The sequence below is a fragment of the Nicotiana tomentosiformis genome, chromosome 7 (assembly GCF_000390325.3).
Source record: "Nicotiana tomentosiformis chromosome 7, ASM39032v3, whole genome shotgun sequence".
NCBI lineage: Eukaryota > Viridiplantae > Streptophyta > Magnoliopsida > Solanales > Solanaceae > Nicotiana > Nicotiana tomentosiformis.
The window spans coordinates 91,750,742-91,777,123 of NC_090818.1; the positions used below are offsets into that span (position 1 = coordinate 91,750,742).

Here is a 26,382-nt window from a genome sequence, read left to right on the forward strand (position 1 = left end):
GAAGCCTCAGACAATACTAAAATATCAAATTCGGAGCAAGATAAGTGTCAAGTAAATTTCCATTATTTTAGGTTGGGAGATCTTAGCACCGATATACCACAGTGATTTTACCACGGAGTCCGATCTCGGCCCGATCGGCTAGGCCGTCTTAACCAAAATCATCAACCACAATCACAATCACAAACACAGTTCCAATCATTATCTCGATCACAGTTTTCAGCACAATCACCACTATGTGTACGACATAACATCCGATCATGACTTGACCGACTAGGCAGTCTCACCACAATGCCTTGTGGATCAACATCACCCTTTTCTAGCAATTATCTCATAAAGGGAAATGTTTCATCACATAAATCTCGCCCCAAATGAAGGGAATAATAACAATCCATTGTTACGCAGGCATGTGTAGTTTCAGGATAAGGCTACTTCAACCTAACCTTCCTCGGTGACTAACCATTATCCCAAAGTGTTTGTTATTAAAATGTTTCACAACTCATTTCAACGTCTTTTAAATGTTCCTTAGTTTCATTGGCACTAGTAGCCCCAAATGTAATATCATTCTTAGCATATTGGTCGTATTTCATGCTCTGCTCACCTCTTTCACTTTCAAACATCATCGCGGATTATTAACAACAAATAATTTTAATTCAAGGGTTGAGTACGCATGTGAGAAAGTAAGAGTCTTAGGCACATTGAGATTTCTTACACAATTTGGCACAATAGCTTTCGCTTGAATCACAACTTGAAGTTATAGCATTTGGACATGCAACCCATGCTTTGAACACATTCAGATAGAATATAACAGAACAAGAACAATGGAATACATATTGAACATATATATTTCTCCAAAAGGATATTGTGGGGTTCAATTCTAAGAGATGAGTTTAGCCAACATACCTCGCCTCGAGCTTTTTAAATTACTACAATGTTTTCGAATTCGTAGCCTCTTCGATCTATTTAGAAATATAGCAAAATTGGACAAAAATTAGGAGAGAGTTTATGGTTCCAAACACTGGGTGTGTATTATGATTTCAAGGTCCTCCTATGCTGAATTACTCCATCCCACTACACAAAGTCCACCCAATTTGGTTCAACATTCTTCTCCTAACCCTTGATAGTACATGAATGCATAATGGAGAACTCCCACACCCAATAATTGCTTTTCTCATTACCTATTTTTAATAAAATCACGAAATTGAGGCCTAGGAAGTAGAATCTTACCTCTAGGATGAATACCTAGTGAATTTTCTTGTGAATTCTTCAACTTTGAGCAAGAGTTAATGATCAATAAGCTTAGGAACTTCCCCTCTCACTAATGCTACCTGCTGCGGAACCACCTGCTACCATTAAAGATGCAGCGCCTCCGACAAAAAGGACGTTAGTACATAAGGAATAGTACTAGTATGTAAGATTAAACACCCTCTAGTTAGAACGGATGATAACACAAGGAAGGACAATCATAAATCAATAGAAGCCTCAAACAATACTAAAACATCAAATTAAGAGCAAAATAAGAGTCAACTAAATTTCCATTATTTTAGGTTGGGAGATCTTATCACTGATATACCACCGTGATTTTAGCATGGAGTCCGATCTCGGCTCGATTGACTAGGCTGTCTTACCGGAAGACATCAACCACAATTACAATCACTATCACAGTTCCAATCATTATCTCGATCATAATTTTTAGCAAAATCACCACCATGTGTACGGCATGGTGTCCGATCACGACCCGACTAGCTAGGCCGTTTCAGCAAAATGTCGTGTGGATCGACATCACCTTTTTCTAGAAATCATCTCATAAAGGGGAATATTTCATCACCTCAATCTCTCCCCAAATGAGGGAAATAATTGCAATCCACTCCTATGCCGACATGTGTAGTTTAGAGGTTAGGCTATTTCAACCTACCCTTCCTCGGTGACTAACGATACTCCCAAAGTGTTTGTAATTAAAAGGATTCACAACTCATTTCAATGTCTTTTAAACATTCCTTAGTTTTATTTTAACTAGTGGCCCCAAATGTAATATTATTCTTCGTATATTGGTCGTATTTCATGTTTCATGCTCTGCTAACTTATTTCACTTTCAAATATCATCGCGGATTATTAACAACAAAACATTTTTATTCAAGTCTTGAGTACATATGCGAGCAAGTAAGAGTCTTAGGCACATTGAGATTTCTTACACAATTTGGCACAATAGCTTTTGCTTGAATCACAACTTGAAGTTATAGCATTTGGACATGCAACTTATGCTTTGAACACATTCAGATATAATATAACATTACAAGAGCATTGGAATACATATTGAACATATATATTTATCCACAAGGATTATTCAGAATAATCAATACATAATGAACAACTTCAGACTTACAAGGATACTGTGGGGTTCAATTCTAAGAGATGAGTTTAGCCAACATACCTCGCCTCGAGCTTTTTAAATTACTACAATGTTTCGAAATTCTTAGCCTCTTCGATCTAATTAGAAATATAGAAAAATTGGACACAAATTAGGAGAGAGTTTATAGTTCCAACTCATTTGAGCATTTTATCAAACACTAGGTGGATATTATGATTTCACGGTCCTCCTATGCTAGATTACTTCATCCCACTACCCAAAGTCTACCCACTTTAGTTTAACATTCTTCCCCCAACCCTTGATAGTACATGCATGCATAACGGACAACTCCCACACCCAAGAATTGCTTTTCTCATTACCTATTTTCAGTAAAATAACAAAAAATTGAGGGCTAGAGAGTAGAATCTTACCTCTAGGATGAATACTGTTACACCCTATGTATTCGTACGTAAAAGTACGCCATAAGTAAATTGATGAAATCTCGGAAATGAGATGTTACATCCCGCATTTTCGTACGTTAAAGTTTCATCGTAAGTTAATTGACGTAAGTTCGGGAATGGAATTATTTTGAGATGATAAGCATTTTGCTATTTCAAACAAGTGACGAGTAAAAGTGAGAGGGTAAGCGAATTGACCATGATAGTAAGGTGTATAAGGTGTGTTAAAAGCAAGTAGTATTTTAAGTCATTTGAGATAATTCTTAATTATGTGGGTAGTTTGTTAATTATTGGACTAGTGGGGGATTACCAAGTTAATTAAAAAGTTGATGGAGGATTAATTAAAATCTTTTGGATTAGCCTTGAAACCCAACGTGGCAGTAAGATATAGTCAATCAAATGACTCTTTATTCACAAAGCAAGGTGGCAAAGTTAGATGAATTGGTGGCCAAGTCTTACTAAGTGGGGCCCACACTCAAATATTAAAAGAGACATTTCTAATTCATTTTGTGTCTCTACAAAGGAATGAAAAGCTTCAGCAACAAAGTTTCATCCAAGATCATACATGCTAATAACATAAGTTATTTCAGTTCATGTGAGACTTCTTAGCATCATATCAACGGGATTTTGCGATTCTAAGGGAGTACGGTACAATCTTTCTCAAGAATATCATACGGATATTTTCCTACTTTGATCCGCCGTTACACGTTGTCACAATCAATGGTGTTAAAGGGATTGTCAAGAGAATCGGTTCAGGTATGTTAAGGCTATCCCTTGTTTCCTTTTGGCGTGATCCAAATGATACAAATGAAACGAGCAAAATATAAAATTTTCAGAAATGACTATATTCATAAAAGTATTAGGGGTGTCTATGTTATTGATTCCCCATGTGAATTATTATTATATCTTCTGTTTATGGGTCTCAGAAAAATACATATTTGATAATGTTTATCCGAAAGGCATATTGATTTTATGACAATCCGAGAAATTTTATTAACATGTTTCATATGCATTTCATGCATTTATACATGCACATTGACCCCTGACCATATGGCGTTATATCCGCATATATATGTGTATATATATGTATATGGGATATGGAAAAGGTTACGGCGTTATATACGCACCACCACCTAATCAACTGGTATACGTTGATGATTTGCCCACAGCGGCCGAGATGATATGATGGGATGCCCTCAGAGGCTTAATGATGTTATGAACGTATATACCCATGCATGGTATGACATTTATACTCATATGCATGACACTATAATATTAAATGATTCACAGAGCTATTCAGACTTACATGTCGAGTATTTTACTCTATATTTCTCTGATGTCTATTATTTACTGATTTTTATTCCTTACATACTCGGTACATTATTTGTACAGACGTCCCTTTTTCCTGGGGTTGTAGCTTTTCATGCCCGCAGGTCCCAATAGACAAGTCGAGAGTCCTCCAAGCAGGCTATCAGCTCAGCGGAAGATGTTGGTGCGCTCCATTTGCTCCAGAGTTGCTATTGGTCAGTATGATTAGGACATGTGTTGATTGGTATGGCGGGCTATGTCCCGACCTTTATGACATTTATGTATCCTTAGAGGCTTGTAGACATATGTCGTGTACGTGAAGGATTGTACGGCATTGTCGGCCTATGTTATAAGTATATAAAGAATCACATTGTTGTTATAGGCCCGTATGTCTTATGTATAAGTTGGTATTTCATGTTGTATCCTACTTATCTCATGGATGCCTCTCTGGCTCAGTTATCTATGATAGTATGATACTAAAAGATACGTTATGTTGGTACTCGGTTGAATAAAGTACAGGGTGCCCGTCGTGGTCCATCGGTTTGGGTCATGAAAAAAGTGGTATCAGAGCAGTTCTGTCCTGTGGAGTCTACAAGCTGTGTCTAGTAGAGTCTTCTTTATGGGTGTGTTGTGCACCACACTTATAAGTAGGAGGCTACAGGGCATTTAGGACTGTCACTCTTTCTTCTTGCTCTAGATCGTGTGGTAGAGCTCATTTGTATGAACTCAATTTTCTAAACTCTATCTTATCCATAATATGACGATGCCTACATCTAGAAAGACAGTCGGTAAGAGATATAGCTGTGGAAGAGTTGAGTCAGAGGAACTCGATTTTTCGTGATGCTTATGATGAGTAAATGTGAGGTCTTCAGCAAATCATGTGTGTACTCAGATGTGTAAAATTTCTTGATATGTATCCCTAAGGCAAAAATGTCTATCCACTCTTATGGTAAAAAGGAATAATAGAATCGGAAGGTAGATACAAGTTTTAGCAAGTAAAAGAAGCAAGATGAAAAATGGTACGAGCTGCCCAGCTAATAAAGATTATTGCAGAGAAATATAAGCCTTTTGAGTTACCTTCAACAATAACAGAGGTATGTACAATTGGCCACACCCATCTCATTTATGCCATATGGGGGCTAACAGAATTAGTATAAGAGAAGGTAGGATGTCACGATCTAGCTGGGGTTAGGGTAACCCAAAATGGTGGATGGATTGTTAGCGTTAGCTGATATTTTCGAAGGATATTGCAAATGTGCTAATAGATCTGCTTGTGAGACGCCGAGATGGTGCACTCTAAAATAGTGCAACTAGATATGAGTACTACAAAGATAGGCACTGAAAGCCTGGAAGGGATAAATATTACCTTAGTCTGGATCCCGTTCCTAGTAAAGAAATAATGTTAGGCAACCCGAAGAGCCGGTAGATGGAGCAAGGGGAGCTAATAAGCAAAAGAATATCTTGTTTGAGTTTTCAGAATAAAGTGATAGACAGAGATGTTGGCAAGGAAATAAGAAGAGAGTTATTGAAGCATTATAAGTAAGATGTGATACATAGATGACAACGGTAGATCAAAAAGATAACAGTATTACAGCGTCTATCGTCAAGAGAAGGAAAAAACGAGACGTGACAGGCCTTGAGACAACAAAAGAGTATAGGCCATAAAGGCATATCCTCATTTCAAGAAATAAGTTTGTGACTCCAACGCGACTACCAGAAGGAAAAGTTGGACCCCAGAGTAATAGAAATCAGTATGGGCTGGTGAACAAGATAAACTAAACATGAACTAGGGACTGAGTAATAGTCAGCATCATGAGAATTTCAGGAATGGACGACAGAAGAATACCCTTTAAAGGTCATTCAGGAAGACGTTTCCCTAGAGCAAGCAAGGTGAGTAAAGTTAAGTTTAAGGGTTTGCATGTGCCAGTTACACTAAGTGTCGCCCTCGTGAGTGAGGGATTTTGTTATCGTTGGTGTAGAAGGATTACCGCACGAGTAAGGATCATCGATGATGTGAAAATATGCCCAAGATGAGAAGGTAAAACATCTATACTTAGATCATCGTAGAACTAAATCTTAGTGCTCCCTTAAAGGGGGGAATATAGAGTGATGTGGCATTAAGTCATAAGTAAGCCGTTCTAGAAACTATGGAATGGTAAAAGAATGTGATAAAAATGAGAAAAGAAATGAGATTGCACTGATTCAAATCCTACAAATATGATACGATTCGAGAACATTATGCAAACACGATGTCAAGGAAAGGAAGTAAGGGTTCCTACCCGAGATGTTATTGATAAATAAGGAGCCAATGCAAGTCGTAAGTTAAGATAAAGGGAAAAACCCAAGAGGGATTATGCGTAATACAGATATGAAAATGGACCAACGAGCAGTTAGTAGTTGACTCAGGAAGAGTCCAGTTATGGCTAGATAAGAGGTTATAGACAAATCAACAGATCGTGCAAGATAAATATAGTGAACCCCAACATGGGAATTCAGTCTCGCAGATATGACATTGTGATCCTTGAGATATTTTCAGATAGGAGTTGGGGTAGTTAAAGGTAAATAAAAGAGAGTCTCACTGGGAAGACAGTCAAAACTACACTTCAGGAGTAACCATACGAGCACAAGGACATGAAGGTAAGTAAGTAAGAAAGAACATCAAAAATTCCTCTGGGTAAATGATGTAATAAGCTCATAGCTGTGTAAGAATCAGAGGGTCCTCCCTAACTACTACAATGAAAGACTAGCTGAGGAAGTAAGGAAGAAGGCTTCGACCTAAGCTCCGTGACCTAAAGAGGAAGTGATCTTATAACAACAGTCTCACAACAACATCATATGCACTCCATAAGAAAGTGGCAACTATCGTGGCTAATGAACGGGAAGAAGAAAAAAAATCAAATTAATCAAAAAGTGATATTCAATATCATATAGGTTGTATGGAATTCCAATGTGTGTGGGCACTAAGGTAAGCCATGTATTTATGCAACAATTGGCAGAACGACCAGGAAAAGCAATTTCTTACATTTAGAGAAAGCTGAGAAGGAACGAAAGAAATTATTTTATCAATGATCCAGAGTTGGTAAAGTTATGAACGCACTTAAGATTTCGGAGTATTATCCATGCATCATATATGTTGATAATCATACAGCCGTAGAAGATTCCAGTATAAGTTAAAAGAAAGAATTGAGCCCAGGTCATAAATAAAGGATCGAATTGTTAGAAGATTGAATCATGGATATTCCATAGCATCTTTGAAGGGCTAAAGTAATAACTAACACCATGAGCTGCAGATCGGAAGATAGCTTAAGCCTACATAAAGGTTGATCAGAGGGAAGAGGAAACTAAAGAGTTACACCAACTAAGTAAATCAGGAGTCTGATTATTGGACCCAGAAAATTATAGACCTCGCGATTGAGAACATTGCAGGATCGCTCTTAAATATTAGAGGTACAAGAGAGATAGTACAATAGCCATATTATATATCGGCTCTATGATAAAGCAAGTCAGAAGAGTACTAGCCTTATAAGAAGTCAGTATGAAGCTCCCACCAGATTGTGTATGCACCAGAGGTACAAGTATTATAATAGAGCTTCAAGTTATGAATGTGAATTATACCTATGTTAAAGCGAGGTCATGAAAGAGATAGAAGATGTGATGCGAGATTTTAAGATAAATAAGGTAAAGGTGAAAGACGTACGAGATACTCAAATGCAGAATGTTATGAATAATCCATACTGCAGATAGAAGGTTAGAAGCGCTAGGATTTAGTATCCAGGAATGATAGCGGTGTCGTTAGTGGCATATCTTCCAACCTATGGTTTCTAGGTATCAAAAGATATAGTCAAGAGAGTAAAGAAGAGTTAGAGACGATGTGATGTCTCGCTTGATGTTCGAGGATGACATAAGGAAATCTATGATGCAAGCATGCTAAAGAAAGGTTGCGAGTAGTATAAATAGACATGTATAGGTTGCAAGCTAAGGTATGGTAAAGCGACAAGGTTTTAGGAAGACATGAGTAAGGACAAGAAAGGGCGAGTGAGAAGGTGACGAGAAATGGATAAGTCCTCGAGATTCAGCCTATGAAAACAAGCGAGCTAATGGTTTCTCTAAGTCATAGAAATCTCAGCATAGCCTGAACGAACTCAAATGAGTCTAAGACTACTAGCATTTAGGAGAGATGGAATACTTCCTTGGGAGTAGAATGAGGGTGTAATTGCGATATATAAAGGATGACATTTGGTCCTTCGATTGAGTAATGATTTGATGAATTCTACAGGATTAAAATACCCAGGTAAGTGAATGACATTGGGATGCTATAAAATACGGTTATTGAAGTACAGTATCACTGCTAAGTGGATCAGGAAAATCACTTCAAATATTCCTCGATACAACGCAAGCCCTAGTGGAAAGTATTACGTAAGAAGTTTCAAGTTATCGGTGGTATATTGTAGATCAATATTGAGGTGAATCAACAATGGATGGACAAAAGTCACAAAGTATGAGATGAGATTAGGCCGTCATTCTTAAGATGAATAGTAAAGAGGAAGCATTAAAGGACTTAGATTTATACATATGGCATAAGCAACGAAAGTAACCTGGAGTTTGGTAGCAGACCTCAGTAACGATAAATCGAAGTAAGAATTATGGTATAGTATGACCTACCTAGATGCAGTAAAGTCATACGAATGGATAACCAGGTCTATGAAATAAGATATAGCAATATTTGTAAGTTCAACAAAGTACTGAGCAGAGAACTTCAGTGTACTTATCGATGCCCAAAGGGACATCTTATCAAGCTCTGTATATGCTTACAAAGTGAGGCCTAGAGATTGGCTAAAATCTAGAGGAAAAAAGCGAGAAGAATCGCATAGGCGCACTTACAAGGTCAAAGTCGTATAGGCTGCATGATAAAAAGTAGCATCAATTACAAGATTGGAAGGATTCCGACCACAAGTCGTGGTGTGAGAAAGAGGCCTAAAGGGTGGAATGCCCTGGCCTTTGGATTTATTCACAGATCAGTTGCCTAAATGGCAAGAAGAGTAATAAAATATTTGCAAGAGCTATGGGTTATGAGAATGATAAGTGCACCAGTCAACATTCGAGGATGAATTTTCCAAAGGGGGGAATGATGTTACACCCCATGTATTCATACATAAAAGTATGCCATAAGTAAATTGATGAAAGCTCGGATATGAGATGTTACATCCCGCATTTTCGTACGTTAAAGTTTCATCATAAGTTAATCGACGTAAGTTTGGGAATTGGACTATTTTAAGATAATAAGCATTTTGCTATTTCAAACAAGTGATGAGTAACTCGTGAAGGTGAGAGGGTAAGCGAATCGAAGAAAATAAGTTTCGTCGAAGTTTGATATTTTGGGATAAAATACGGTCCAAGCTATAATACCTGGTATTTATGGACTAGTGCCATACAAGGTACCACATGAGCATGATAGTAAGGTGTATAAGGTGTGATAAAAGTAAGTAGTATTTTAAGTCATTTGAGATAATTCTTAATTATGTGGGTAATTGGTTAATTATTGAACTAGTGGGGGATTACCAAGTTAATTAAAATGTTGATGGGGGATTAATTAAAATCTTTTGGATTAGCATTGAAACCCAACGTGGCAGCAAGATATAGTCAATCAAATGACTCTTTATTCACAAAGCAAGGAGCAAAGTTAGATGAATTGGTGGCCAAGTCTTACTAAGTGGGGCCCACAAATAATAAAAGTGACATTTCTAATTCATTTTGTGTCTCTACAAAGGAATGAAAAGCTTCAGCAACAAAGTTTCATCCAAGATCATACATGATAATAACGTAAGTTACTTCAGTTCATGCGAGACTTCTTAGCATCATATCAATGGGATTTTGCGATTCTAAGGGAGTACGGTGCAATCTTTCTCAAGAATATCATACAGATATTTTCCTACTTCGATCCGCCGTTACGCATTGTCGCAATCAACGGTGTTAAAGTGATTGTCAAGAGAATCGGTTCAAGTATGTTAAGGCTATCCTTTCTTTGTTTTTTTGGTGTGATCTAAATGATACAAACGAAACGAGCAAAATAAGCAATTTTCATAAATGACTCTATTCATAGAAGTTTTAGGGGTGTCTATGTTATTGATTCCCAATGTGAATTATTATTATATCTTTTGTTCATGGGTCTCAGAAAAATACATATTTGATAAAGTCTATCCGAAAGGCATATTGATTTTATGACAATCCAAGAAATTTTATTAACGTGTTTCATATGCATTTCATGCATTTATACATGCACATTGACCCATGCTAGATGGCGTTATATACGCATATATATATATGTCTATATATGTATATGGGATATGGAAAAGATTACGGCGTTATACACGTACCTCCACCTGATCAGCTGGTATACGTTGATGATTTGCCCACAGTGGCCGAGATGATATGATGGGATGCCCTCAGAGGCTTGATGATGTTATGAACGCATATACCCATGCATGGTATGATATTTATACGCATATGCATGACACTATAATATTAAATGGTTCACAGAGCTATTCAGACTTACATGTCGATTCTTTTACTCCATATTTCTCTCATGTATATTATTTACTGATTTTCATTCTTTACATATTCGGTACATTATTTGTACTGACGTCCCTTTTGCCTGGGGAAACTGCGTTTCATGCCCACAGGTCCTGATAGACAGGCCTAGAGTCCTCCAAGTAGGCTATCAGCTCAGCAGAAGATGTTGGTGCGCTCCATTTGCTCCGGAGTTGCTATTGGTCAGTATGATTAGGACATATGTTGATTTGGTATGGCATGCTCTATCCTGACCTTTATGACATTTATGTATCCTTAGAGGCTTGTAGACATATGTCGTATACGTGAAAGATTGTACGGTCTTGTCGGCCCATGTTATAAGTATATAATGGATCACATTGGTGTTATAGGCCTGTATGTCTTATGTATAAGTTGGTATTTCATGTTGTATCCTACTTATCTCACGGTGGCCTCTCCAGCTCAATTATCTATGATATTATGATACGAGAAGATACGTTATGTTGTTATTCGGTTGAGTGAAGTACTGGGTGCCCGTCGCGGCCCAGCGGTTTGGGTCGTGACAAATACCTAGTGAATTTTCTTGTGAATTCTTCAACTTTTAGCAAGAGTTAATGATCAATAAGCTTAGGAACTTTCCCTCTCACTAATGCCACCTGGTGCAGAACCACCTGCATCCATTAAAGATGAAGCGCCCCCGGCAAAAATGACGTTAGTACATAAGGAATAGTACTAAGTATGTAAGACTAATCACCCTCTTATTAGAACAGATGATAACACAAGGGAGGACAGTCATAAATCAATGGAAGCCTCAGACAATACTAAAACATCAAATTAGAAGCAAGATAAGTGTAAAGTAAATTTCCATTATTTTAGGTTGGGAGATCTTAGCACCGATATACCACTGTGATTTTAGCACGGAGTCCGATCTCGGCCCAATCGACTAGGCCATCTTACCGGAAGACATCAACCACAATCACAATAACTATCACAGTTCCAATCATTATCTCGATCATAATTTTCAGCAAAATCACCACCATGTGTATGACATGGCATCCGATCACGACCCGACTAGCTAGGCCGTCTCACCACAATGCTGTGTGGGTCGACATCACCCTTTTGTAGCAATAATCTCATAAAGGGGAGTCTTTCATCACATCAATGTCGCCCCAAATTAGGGGAATAATTACAATCCACTCCTATGCCGGCATGTGTAGTTTCGAGATTAGGCAATTTCAACCTACCCTTCCTTGGTGACTAAAGATACTCCCAACGTGTTTGTTATTAAAAGGATTCACAACTCATTTCAAAGTCTTTTAAACGTTCCTTAGTTTCATTGGCACTAGTGGCCCCAAATGCAATATTATTCTTGGTATATTGGCCGTATTTCATGTTTCATGCTCTGCTCACCTCTTTCACTTTCAAACATCATCGCGGATTATTAAAAACAAAGCATTTTTATTCAAGGCTTGAGTACACATGTCAGAAAGTAAGAGTCTTAGGCACATTAAGATTTCTCACACTTTGGCACAATAGCTTTCGCTTGAATCACAACTTGAAGTTATGGCATTTCGACATACAACTTATGCTTTGAACATATTCAGATAGAATATAACATAACAAGAACATTGGAATACATATTGAACATATATATTTCTCCACAGGGCTTACTCGAGATAATAAATACATAATGAACAACTCTGGACTTACAAGGATATTGTAGGGTTCAATTCTAAGAGATGAGTTTATCCAACATACCTCGCCTCGAGCTTTTTAAATTACTACAATGTTCCAGAATTTTTAGCGTCTTCGATCTATTTAGAAATTTAGTAAAATTGGACACACATTAGGAGAGAGTTAATGGTTCCAGCTCATTTGAGCATTTTATCAAACACTGGGTGAGTATTATGATTTCAAGGTCCTCCTATGCTGTATTACTCCATCCCACTACCCAAAGTCTACCTAATTTAGTTCAACGTTCTTCCCCCAACCCTTGATAGTGGACAACTCCCACACCCAAGAATTGCTTTTCTCAATACCTATTTTTAGTAAACTAATGAAATTGAGGGCTAGGGAATAGAATCCTACCTCTAGGATGATTACCTAGTGAATTTTCTAGTGAATTCTTCAACTTTGAGTAAGAGTTAATGATCAATAAGCTTAGGAACTTTCCATCTCACTAATGCCACCTGCTGCGAAACCACCTGCATCAATTAAAGATGCAGCGCCCCCGGCAAACAGGACGTTAGTAAATATACGAATAGTACTAGTATGTAAGACTAAACACCCTCTCGTTATAAAGGATGATAACACAAGGAAGGACAGTCATAAATCAATGGAAGCCTCAGACAATACTAAAACATCAAATTGGGAGCAAGAGAAGTGTCAAGTAAATTTCCATTATTTTAGGTTGGGAGATCTTAACACCGATATACCACAGTAATTTTAGCACGGAGTCCGATCTCAGCCCGATCGACTAGGCCGTCTTACCCGAAGACATCAACCACAATCACAATCACTATCACTGTTCCAATCATTATCTCGATAACAATTTTCAGCAAAATCACCACCATGTGTATGACATGGCATCCGATCATGACCCGACTAGCTAGGACGTCTCACCACAATGCCGTGTGGATCGACATCACCTTTTTCTAGCAATCATCTCATAAAGGGGAATATTTCATCACATCAATCTTGCCCCAAATGAGGGGAATAATTACAATCTATTCCTATGTCGGCACGTGTAGTTTCGAGGTTAGGCTATTTCAACCTACCCTTCCTTGGTGACTAACGATACCCCCAAAATGTTTGTTATTAAAAGGATTCACAACTCGTTTCAACGTCTTTTAAACATTCCTTAGTTTCATTGGCACTAGTGGCCCCAAATGTAATATCATTCTTGGCATATTGGCCGAATTTCATGTTTCAGGCTCTGCTCACCTCTTTCACTTTCAAACATCATCACGGATTATTAACAGCAAAGAATTTTTATTCAAGGCTTCAGAACACATGTGAGCAAGTAAGAGTCTTAGGCACATTGAGATTTCTTACATATTTTGGCACAATAGCTTTCGCTTGAATCACGACTTGAAGTTATAGCATTTGGGCATGCAACCCATGTTTCAAACACATTCAGATAGAATATAACATAACAAGAACATTGGAATACATATTGAACATATATCTTTCGCCACAAGGCTTATTCGGAATAATCAATTCATAATGAACAACTCGGGACTTACAAGGATATTGTAGGGTTCAATTCTAAAAGATGAGTTTAGCCAACATACCTCGCCTCAAGCTTTTTAAATTACTACAATGTTCCGGAATTCTTAGCCTCTTCGATCTATTTACAAATATAGAAAAATTTGACACAAATTAGGAGAGAGTTTATGGTTCCAGCTCATTTGAGCATTTTATCAAACACTTGGTGTGTATTATGATTTCAAGGTCCACCTATGGTGGATTACTCCATTCCACTACCTAAAGTCTATCACATTTAGTTCAACATTCTTCCCTAACCCTTGATAGTACATGCATGCATAATGGACAACTCCCACACCCAAGAATTGCTTTTCTCATTACCTATTTTCAGTAAAATCACAAAATTGAGGGCTAGGGAGTAGAATCTTACCTCTAGGATGAAGACCTAGTGAATTGTCTTGTGAATTCTTCAACTTTGAGCAAGAGTTAATGATCAATAAGTTTAGGAACTTCCCCTCTCACTAATTCCATCTTCCCATTATAGATGCAGCGTCCCCGGCAAAAGGGACGTTAGAACATATGGAATAGTACTAGTATGTAAGACTAAACAACCTCTCGTTAGAACGGATGATAACACAAGGAAGGACAATCATAAATCAATGGAAGCCTAAAAAAAACTAAAACATCAAATTAGGAGCAAGATAACTGTCAAGTAAATTTCCATTATTTTAGGTAGGGAGATCATAGCACTGATATACCACCGCGATTTTAGCATGGAGTCCAATCTGGGCCTGATAGGCTAGGTCGTCTTACCCGAAGACATCATTATCACAGTTCCAATCATTACCTCGATCACTACCATGTGTATGGCATGGCATCCGATCACGACCCAACCGGCTAGGCCAACTTACCACAATGATGTATGGATCGACATCACCCTTTTTTAGCAATCATCGCATCCCAATAATGGGTAATATTTCATCACATCAATCTCGCCCCAAATGAGGGGAATTATTACAATCAATTCCTACGCCGGCATGTGTAGTTTTGGGGTTAGGCTATTTCCACCAACCCTTCCTCGGTGACTAACGATACTCCCGAAGTGATTGTTATTAAAAGAATTCACAACTCATTTCAACATCTTTTAAACGTTCCTTAGTTTCATTGTCACTAGTGTCCCCAAATGTAATATCATTCTTGGCATGTTGGTCGTATTTCATGTTTCATGCTTTGGTCACCTCTTTCACTTTCATAAATCATCGCCGATTATTGACAATAAAGCATTTTTATTCAAGGCTTGAGTACACATGTGAGCAAGTAAGAGTCTTAAACATATTGAAATTTCTTACACAATTTGGCACAATCTCTTTCGCTTGAATCACGACTTGAAGTTGTAGCATTTAGACATGCAACCCATACTTTTAACACATTCAGATAGAATATAACATAACAAGAACATTGGAATTCATATTGAACATATATCTTTCGACACAAGGCTTATTCAAAATAATCAATTCATAATGAACAACTCGGGACTTACAAGGATATTGTGGGGTTCAATTCTAAGAGATGAGTTTAGCCAACATACCTCGCCTCGAGCTTTTAAAATTACTACAAGGTTCCGTAATTCTTAGCCTCTTCGATCTATTTAGAAATATAGAAAAAATTGATACAAATTAAGAGAGTGTTTATGGTTCCAGCTCATTTGAGCATTTTATCAAACACTGGGTGGGTGTTATGATTTCAAGGTCCTTCTATGGTGGATTACTCCATCCCACTTCCCAAAGTCTACCCAGTTTAGTTCAACATTGTTCCCCCAACCCTTGGTAGTACATGCATGCATAATGGACAACTCCCACACCCAAGAATTGCTTTTCTCATTACCTATTTTAAGTAAAATAACGAAATTGAGGGCTAGGGAGTAGAATGTTACCTCTAGGATGAAGACCTAGTGAATTTTCTTATGAATTCTTCAACTTTGAGCAAGAGTTAATGATCAATAAGCTTAGGAACTTCCCCTCTCACTCTATGGTAATTCCTCTCTCAATAAATATTAGATTTTTGCTTCAAAAATGGCCCTTTACTTCAATATATTGAAATAGGGTCGGGTAAAAAAAATTAGAAAAATGAAGCCCCGATGTAGATCTGCGGTCGCAATGTGACCACATAATGCTTCTGCGGTCCGCAAAATTGATCGCATAATGTCCCTCCGCAAAATCAATCGCAGAATGTCCCTCCGCAAAATCGATCGCATAATGTGTCGCAGAACATCCCTCCGAAATGTTTTATTTTGGATCTGCGATGGATTGTGCTTATCGCGAAATGATATGTGGCTGCATAATTGACCGCAAAATATCATCCCAAAATTGCCCATTTCACTGCTTCATTCTGCAGCGGATATGCGGTCCGTAGATCAGTTCTATGACCGCAGAACTGACTGCAAAAATGCCCCACACTGCCATAAATTTTCTTCAACTTCCCAATGCATTAATCAATCCAAAAGGTTCGTACCACAGCGAGCTTGCAAGCCGCGAAGAAGAATCTCTACAATCATCGACATATAAGAATATTTTGGCATCACAAAACCTCGGAGTTTAAACTTTTATGGGGCCTTACATTATCCTTTTCCAAAGCATCCTGAACCAAGTTTGTACCCAATAGCCTAGCCTTACCCCGGATCCATATGTCGGTCTGTACCCAATAGGAGTGTATCACCATGGAAATCGGCTCAAACCATATACAAATCCATATGAATACTCGATTGGTAGCCTATTGTTGTAGGCAAACTCGGCAAGCGTCATAATTTGATCTCATGAACCCCCGAAATCCATGAAACAAGCGTGTAGCATATCCTTCAATATGTGAATGGTGTGCTCGGACTGTATGTCTGTCTGAGGGTGGAATGTTATACTCAACTCAACCCGTGTACCTTACTCTCACTGCACTGCTTTTCAAAACTGCATGCCCCAATTTGAAATAATAGACACAAGGCGAACAATCTTGCGGATATAGATCACAACCAATCGCTCCAAAGAATAAGTAGTCCCAACTGGAATGAAATGCACGAACTTAGTCAATCGGTCCACAATCACCCAAATAGTATCAAACTTCTTCAGAGTCCGTGGGAGCCCAAGTACGAAGTCCATGGTGATACGCTCCTATTTCCACTAAGGAATCTCAAGCCTCTAAAACAAACCGCCTGGCCTCTGATGCTCGTACTTCACCTGCTGACAATTTAAGCACCGAGCTGCAAACACCACTATGTTTTTCTTCATCCTCCTCCACCAATACTGTTGCCTCAAGTCTTGGTACATCTTTGCAGCACCTGGATGAATGGAATACCACAAACTTTAAGCCTTCTCAAGAATCAACTCACGTAGCACATCCACATTGGGCACAAAAATTTGACCTTGCATCCACAACACCCCATCATCCCCAATAGAAACCTCCTTGGTATCACCGTGCTGAACCGTATCCTTAAGGACAAGAAAATGGCTCTCTGATGTGATCATATAAAGAGGACCGATAAACCACACAAGCTAGAACCCGGTTAGGCCCCGAAACATCTAACCTCACGAATTGATTGGCCAAGAACTGAACGTCTGATGCAAACAGACTCTCCCTAATAGGAATAAATGCAAGGCTACCCATACTCACTGCCTTCCAACTCAAGGCATCAACAAACACATTGGTTTAAGGCCCCGTAAAATGCTTCCTAAAAATCGGGGTTCCGTGATGCCGGGGTAGGTGTAGAATGGCCGCAAAGTGAAGCAGCTACTTGGGCCATTTTGATGTCAACTTTGCTGCCGATTATGCGACGGCATCACCATTTCGCAGGCCACACTTTGATCGCATAATTAGCCTTAGGACTTTTGCTGAGGGAGGTTCTGCGGCGCATTATGCGATCGCAGAACAGGTCTGCGGGCTGCATAACCACCGTAGATCCAAATTATGCAGTCGATATGTGGACTGCATATCCATTCTACGGTCGCATATGCGACCACATACCCTGTTCCGAAGCTTCATATTTTGGTTTTTATAACCCGACCCTACTTCGTTAATTAGATGTTTTGTCCAATTTTCGAGCTAAAATCTTACATTTTGAGAGTGAGTGAGTGCCCTAGAGTGAGAGAGTGATCTTCAACAAATTATTATATTTCTAAAATTGATTGAAGTTGCTAAGAATTCTGGAACATTTTATAAGTTTAAGGAACCTTAATTGAGGTATGTTGGCTAACCCCCCTTCTTCTTGTAATCGAATCCGACGGTGTTCATGTAATTGGTGTAAGTCCCAAATTGATTATTAAAGAATTGGCTATTCCAATTGTGTTTGTGTTGAAGGATGTATGTTCAATATTTATTCTAAATGCTTTATCATGTCATCATGCCATTTGAGGTTGTGTTCAAAATGTGGAATATGTGTTAGAAATATTAAGGCTTCATGTGAAGATCGAATACAGGTTGTTATGCCAAATTGTATGAAATGTCTCTATGCGCTTAGGATTCCCAAATTGATCATATGTGTACTAATGCCTTAAATGGCAGGCCTTATTGTTGTTGATGATGATAATGATGTTTGAATGTGGAAACGGGAAACTAGAATTATGACTTTCTAATTAAGGCCACTCATGACAATGAATTTAAAATATGTGAAAGAAGTATGAAGTGAGTTGATTGATTGAAAAGGTAATGTCTCGGGTGATACGGCCTAGCCGCTCGGGCCTTGATCGAACGCCAAGCCGCACACATAGTGGTGGTTGTGCTGGAAATGTTAATTAAAATTGTGGTTATGGTTGATGTCTCAAATGAGATGACCTAGCCGATCGAGTCATGATCGGAATCCGTGTAAGAATACAGTGGTATTGTGAAATATGGTATATCGGCTTTAAAGATCACCCAACCTAATAACAAGGGAATTGACTTGAGAACTTATGCGATCATTACTTGATGTTTTAGTATTGTTTGAAGTTATTATTGAATTCATGAGTGTTTCCCCCTCGTATTATTATTTATTCTATTGAGATGGTGTTTAGTTTTACATACTATTACTATTCGACTGTACTAACGTCCCTTTTGCCGGGGGCACTGCATCTTTAAACGGATGCATGTGGTTCCGTAGCAGGCAGTGTTGATCAGCGATAATGGTACATCCTTTTCCAAACAGACTTGGTGAGCCCCACTTCATCCGGGGGTCGTGTATTGTATCTTTTATTCATATTATTATAATGTTTGGAGGTATAGCCAGGTCCTTGTTGCCGGTACTATCATAACACTCTTTTGTATCTTTTAGAGGCTCCGTAGACACTATGTGGGTTGTACATGGGTGCTAGAAAAGTCAAACAGATTATGTTGTATTTTGATCTCTTGTTCCACTCAAATCATAAGAATGCGTGTATCTTGAAACTTTAAAATGATGTAACCAACGAGACAATTTAGTATTGTATCTACGGAAAAGGGTAAAAAATACTCCTCTACTATTGTATATTGTTTAAAGTTACCCTCCATTATACTATTGGGTAAGCAATACCCTTACCGTCTTACTATTGAACAAATATACCCTCAAGTTAACGGAGGACCCACATGGCGACCATTTAAGCCCTTAGGTATATCTGGTATTATTTTACACTGACCCGACCCAATACCTGCTACCCATTGGCTCAGCTGCTGCTTCATTCCACAGTTTTTGCATCTTCATCAACATGGGTAGTTTCATTCAAGCACTCTGGCACAACTTCATTAATCTTGTGAATTTCTTTGATTCTTCCATTCCTTATTTCCAATATAATTATAACTCCCAAAAATGAAAATACAATTATTACACGAATTATAAATATAAACCAAGAGAAATACAATACTCCTACGATTTTATTATCAGGAATTTTGGGTTCTTGAGATTAATGGATGCACTTGATAAGAGAACCACCAAAGAATGAACAAACAGAGAAAGGCAGCAAGAGGAGTGAGATCAATCCATTTTCTAGAAAGCTAGATGGGAAGAGAAATGTCATTCATGACATTGGTACGAGAGCCCGAAGGCCTGTAGTGGAGTGGAAGAACATATCACTCGCAATGGTTATCCTCCATTAATTTCCTTCTTTTTGGATGGGGTTGTTTCCTGACAAATCCTTAGATCTCTGCATTACCACTAGTGAGAGATAGCAATTTTAGGGTTTTAGGATAAAAAGAACGAGAGAGTTGGCACTGATCAAGATGAAATATTGAACTAAAAAAGGACTACCCACCTTAAAAAAAACCCAATTACGGAAATAGAGAATCCCCAACAAAGGAGATCAAATAACGAGCAAAAAGAATTAGGGTTCATATTTTAAGTGTTAAGCGGGTTTTTTTTAGGTTGGGTATTAGGTCGGGTCGGTACAAGATAAAATCCGAATGGATCTAAGGGCTTAAATGGTCGCCACTGTCACGCCCTAACCTCGGGGAGTGCGATCGGTGCTCAACCGAGGGAACTCGGTCGAGCAAGCGTATTAAACCTTTCCTACCCGACTCATTCATAATCCAAAAAGGGAACGCATCACCATTTGTTAAACAGGGGAGAGATCAGTTATATAAATATATAAACATTGCTAGTTCATTTTTCCTTATATACATTATGACATAGTTAAGTTTTCAAAAGCACATACGGTTTACAATCTAGTGGAAAAGAGTTTTAAAATACAACTTGATTCAATGATCACCCCGACATTCATACCTGACCCACATAAACATCTACGGAGCCTCTAAAGGTACAAAAGACCAACATGACAATGTCGGCAACAAGGCCCCGGCTATACCTCAAAATGTGAAAAATTATACAAAAGAAAAAGTACATGACCCCTAGAAGAAATGGGGCTCACCAAGACTGCTGTAAGGAGAGAAAGAGAGAGAGTGCACCACTATCAGCGATCGGCACTATCTGCGATGGAACCACCTACATCCATTCAAAGATGTAGCGCCCCCGGCAAAAAGGACGCTAGCACTGTCGAATAGTACTAGTATATAAAGGCAAACACCAATCTTAATAGAATGAATAGTGAAACAAAGAGAAGACAATCATAATAATCAAAAAGTGCTTCACAACATACAAAGAAATACCAAGTAAGGATCACATACTTTCCGAGTTAATCTTTCCGTATTTTTAGGCTATTAATCTTTAGTGCCAAGTGCCAAAACTAATAATGCCACCGTGTTTTTACACGGAGTCTGGTCTCGGACCGACCGGCTAAGCCATCTCAAGTAAGACATATCTATATACACAATGTAAATCAATAATTCCAACAAAAATGCCACTACGTGTACAGCATGGCGTCCGATCTCGGCCTGATCGGCTAAGCCATCTCACTCGAGACATAACCTCTTTCAATTGTTCACTCAATTCACATTTCTTTCCCATATTTCATTACATGGCATAAACAACCTCATTTATTAAGTAGTTCCTGGCACTTGGGCAAAATTTACAATTCAAGTCTTTCCCTTTTTATTTGTTCAAATAACATCATCATTCATGTCGATAAGTACCATCACATAAGGTATTTCACACATAAGGGAAAGAGCTTGGAAAATCATAATTACGTTCTCAAATAGCATGATGACATGGTAAACATCTAGAACAATTAGGGAGCATGAATCTTTCAACCCAACACACTAAGGTAACAATTCTAGTATGACCAAGTCGGAACTTACACCAGGAGTTTGATTCTATGAAGAAGAGAGTTAGCCATACATACCTCAATCGAGCTTCTTTGATTCTACAATTATCCGGAACTCTTAGAAACCTCAATCTATTTTTAGCAATTTAACTAGTTGAACCAAAATAAGGAAGACATTCATGGTTTTAGCCCACTTGAACATTTTATCAAATACTAAGTGTATATTAAGGTTTCATGGTTCTTTTCATGGGAGGTTTCATCTTTCATAACCCATTCATCTCCATTCTTAGCTTACATTCTACCTACACACTTTTATTTTACATGCATGCAATGTAATCACCCCCGTCCCCATGAAGTATCACACTAGTACCCCATTATAGCTATATTTGGAATTAAGAGCTGGGGTGATGAAGTCTTACCTTCTAGGAAGAAGACCTAGGTTCCTCTCTTGATAATCTTCAAGATTTAAGTGAGAATTGAAGAACGATTTGATAAAGATCACTTCTCCCTCTAGGACCCTCTCCCTCTCACTCTAGAAATATCAGAAAATATGCTCAAAATGGTCCATGGGGTGTGTTTTAACGAAATAGGGTCGAGTTTAAAATCCCAAAAAATGAAGCTCTGGAACAGGTTCTACGATCGCATATGCGATCGCATAACCAATATGCGGACCGCATATCGGTCGCATAATTGCAGACCAAAATGGCCAAAAGGCTGTCCGTGTCTGCGGTCACTATGCGGCCCGCAAAATTATTCTGCGGTCTCATAATGCACCGTAGAACAGTTATGCGGTCGCATAGTCGACCGCATAATTGCTCCCAGACTGACCCAAAAACTTCCTCACTCTACGGCCATTATGCGATTCGCAGAGTGATTCTGCGGCCGCATAATGGACCGCAGAAATGCGTAATTCTGCCAAACATTTTCCTTTACTTTTCGATGCAGTGTTCAACCTAAAAAGTACGAACCGCGGCGAGCAAGCTCGCCGCGAAGAGTTGCCATAATACACAACACATAAAACCAATTCGGCACCACGAAATATTATTAACATTATTTTGCAAAATTTTTCGGGGCCTTACATTCTCCCCCACTTACGATCATTCTTCCTCGAATGAGGGTAAAAATCTATTATTAGCATCTTGTGCAACTTAATTTTCATACCACAAACCAGTAGCCCCAAATCCGACTAACTCCCTAAATTCTCAAAAATTTTGCCAGAGTTTCATTTGTAACTAGGCCTATCGACCTGTCAGAGAGCCCTAGAAACACATCTTAAAAAACATGTATAGAACCCAACGACATAGCATAACTCATAACCGCACCAACCGTGGCCTCATGTAAACAACATATAATCAAAAAGAGCATCTTTACATTAACTGAACAAGTGGTAAAAAATTCTTAGGTGACAAGTTCATAAAAGAAAGGATCACACAACTATTCAAACAAGTAAGGATACTTCTTCTTCATCTCTTCTTCGGCCTCCCACGTGACCTCTTCAACCTGCTGGTTTCGCCATAACACTTTCAAGGAGGCAATTTCTTTATTCCTCAACTTTCGGATATGCCTATCAAGAATGGAAACTGGAATCTCTTCATATGACAATTCTTCATTAACCTCAATGGTCTCGACCGGAACAATGAGTGTCGGATCTCCAACTACTTTCTTCAACATACACACATGAAACATCGGGTGTACTAATGACATGTCAGGTGGTAACTCAAGCTTGTACGCCACCTTACCTATCCTTTGAATGATTCTATACGGCCCAACATACCTTGGAATTAATTTCCCTTTCTTTCCAAACCGTATGATCCCCTTCATGGGAGATACCTTCAAGAACACCCAATAGGATTTGTGACGACTCTGAGCAGTTTTCAACCACTCTTTTATGATCTTAACCTTTTCCATAGCCTGATGCACAAGGTCTGGTCCTATTAGTTCAGCTTCTCCAACCTCGAACCAGCCAATCGGCGATTTACATCTTCTACCATACATGGCCTCAAACGGCGCTATCTGAATACTTGCATGGAAGCTGTTGTTATAAACAAATTCTATGAGCGGAAAATGATCATCCCAGCTACCCTTCAAGTCAAGCACACAAGCACGCAACATGTCGTCAAGCATCTGAATAGTCCGCTCTGCTTGCCCATCAGTCTGTGGATGGAAAGTCGTGCTAAGATTTACCTGCATACCCAAACCTTGCTCAAATTTCTTCCAGACATTAGCTGTGAACTGGGCCCTTCGATTGGAAAAGATGGAAACTGGAGTGCCGTAAATCCTAACTATCTCCTTGATATACAATTGAGCATACTGTTCCACAGTGTCGGTGGATTTAACCGGCAAGAAGTGAGCTGATTTCGTGAGTCGATCCACGATCACCCAAACTGAGTCAAACTTACGCGGAGTGCGCGGTAACCCTACCACAAAATCCATATTGATCATTTCCCATTTCCACATTGGAATTTCTATACTCTATGCTAATCCACTGGGCCTTTGATGCTCGGCTTTCACCTGTTGACAGTTTGAACATTTTGCCACAAAGACCGCCACACCCTCTTCATGCCATTCCACCAGTAAACTTCCTTGTGGTCATGATACATTTTCATAGAACCCGGGTGCACGGAATATCTAGAAGTATGAGCTTCTGCCATGATTCTTTCCCGAAGACCATCTACGTTTGGAACACATAGTCGTCCTTGGTACCGTAATGTACCGTCATCTATGCCAAGAGAAAAAGCCGTAGTCTTATGTTTATGAATTCCTTCTTTCAGGTGCACCAACACTGGATCATTGTATTATTTCTCCTTGACTTCCGCCACAAGCGATGATTCCGCCATATTTCGCACAATCACTCCCCCTTCATTAGAGTCCGCAAGACGAACTCTCAAACTAGCCAACTGGTGAACCTCCTGGACCAAGGGCCTTTGACATGCCTCCAAGTGAGCCAAGCTACCCATAGATTTCCGACTAAGAGCATTCGCCACCACATTAGCTTTCCCCGGATGATACAAAATGTCGATGTCATAATCTTTGAGCAACTCAAGCCACCTTCTCTGCCTTAAGTTCAATTCCTTCTGCTTGAAAATGTATTGAAGACTCTTGTGGTCCATGAATACATCTACATGGACTCCATACAAATAATGACGCCAAGTTTTTAATGCAAAAACCACCGCCGCAACCTCTAAGTCATGAGATGGATAGTTCTTTTTATGATTCTTAAGTTGCCTTGAAGCATATTCAATAACCTTACCATGTCGCATTAGTACGCACCCAAGCCCGATCCTTGAAGTATCGCAATATACTACAAACCCCTCGGTACCCTCTGGAAGGGTCAATACCGGTGCCGTAGTCAATCTTGATTTCAATTCCTGGAAGCTCCTTTCACAGGCATCGGACCACTGGAACTTAACCGCCTTCTGCGTTAACTTAGTCAATGGAGAGGCAACAGTGGAGAACCACTCCATGAACCTCCTATAAGACCCGGCCAAACCAAAGAACTTGCAAATCTCTGTTGGAGTAGTAGGTCTAGGCCAATCCTTCACCACTGCATTCTTTTGAGGATCAACCTTAATTCCATCTCTGGAGACGACATGACCCAGGAATGTAATAGATTCAAGACAAAATTCACATTTCGAGAACTTTGCATACAATTGGTGTTGATGAAGAGTCTACAGAACTCCCCTGAGGTGGTCGGCATGATCCTCTCGACTTCGTGAATATACAAGGATGTCATCAATGAACACTATCACAAAGGAGTCAAGAAATGACTTGAAGACTCGATTCATAAGATTCATGAAAGTTGTCGGGGCGTTTGTTAGCCCGAAAGACATTACCAAAAATTCAAAATATCCATACTGGGTTCTAAAAGCTGTTTTCTGAATATCCTGCTCCCTTACCTTCAATTGTTGGTACCCGGACTGCAAATCAATTTTGGAGAAGAACTTAGCACCTTGTAATTGATCAAACAAATCATTTATTCTAGGCAATGGGTATTTGTTTTTGATGGTGACTTTGTTGAGTTGCCGGTAATCAATACACATCCGTAGCGATACATATTTATTTCTGACAAAGAGAACCGGTGTGCCCCAAGGCGACACACTTGGTCGAATGAAACCTTTCTCTAGCAAATCCCTTAGATGTTCCTTTAGCTCTTTTAATTCCGCCGGCGCCATTCTATAAGGTGGAATAGATATAGGCTGCGTGTCTGGCATCACATCAATCCCAAAATCAACTCCATGTCTGGAGGAATTCTAGGGAGCTTATCCGGAAAGACATCGTGGAATTCATTCACAATTGGCATAGATTCAAGGGTAGGCACCTCAGGGGTGGTATCCGTAACTCGGACCAAATGATAAATACACCCATTCCTGATCATCTTCGTGGCCTTAAGTTAAGAAATAAACCAACCTTTTGGCATAATATTATTCCCATCCCACTCAACAGCTAGCTCGTAAGGGAACTCAAGCCTCATAATTCTGGTTCGGTAGTCGAGTTTGGAAAAACATGAATAAAGCCAGTCCATTTCCATTATTACATCAAAATCAATCATCCCCAGTTCAATGAGATCAGCCATGGTATCCCGACTATGCACCATGACTACACAATCTCTATAAACCCGCGCGGCCGTAATAGACTCGCCAACCAAAGTAGATACAAAGAATGACTCATGAAGTTGTTCCGGTTCTTTCCCGAAGCACGTAGCAACATAAGGAGTAACATAGGATAAAGAAGATCCGGGATCAATAAGGGCATACACATCATGAGATTGAACAGTCAATATATCTATGATGACATCTGGGAAGCCTCTACACTATGTCGACCACTCATAGCATAGAACCAGTTGAGTCCTCCTGAACTCTGTGCACCACGCCCT

The 26,382-nt window shown here is 39.1% G+C and overlaps 1 protein-coding gene across 1 annotated transcript; it reads right to left on the reverse strand.

The window, feature by feature from the left end:
- Window positions 1-17,040: 17,040 nt before the first annotated feature.
- LOC138895998 (uncharacterized) lies at window positions 17,041-26,082 on the reverse strand. Its single transcript, XM_070180770.1, has 6 exons — window positions 25,917-26,082; window positions 25,365-25,458; window positions 24,848-25,088; window positions 23,694-23,819; window positions 23,284-23,591; window positions 17,041-17,188 (listed from the first exon to the last, which is right to left on the reverse strand). The coding sequence occupies exons 1-6, from the start codon at window positions 26,080-26,082 to the stop codon at window positions 17,041-17,043; spliced, it is 1,083 nt and encodes a 360-aa protein (XP_070036871.1).
- Between the last annotated feature and the right edge of the window lie 300 nt (window positions 26,083-26,382).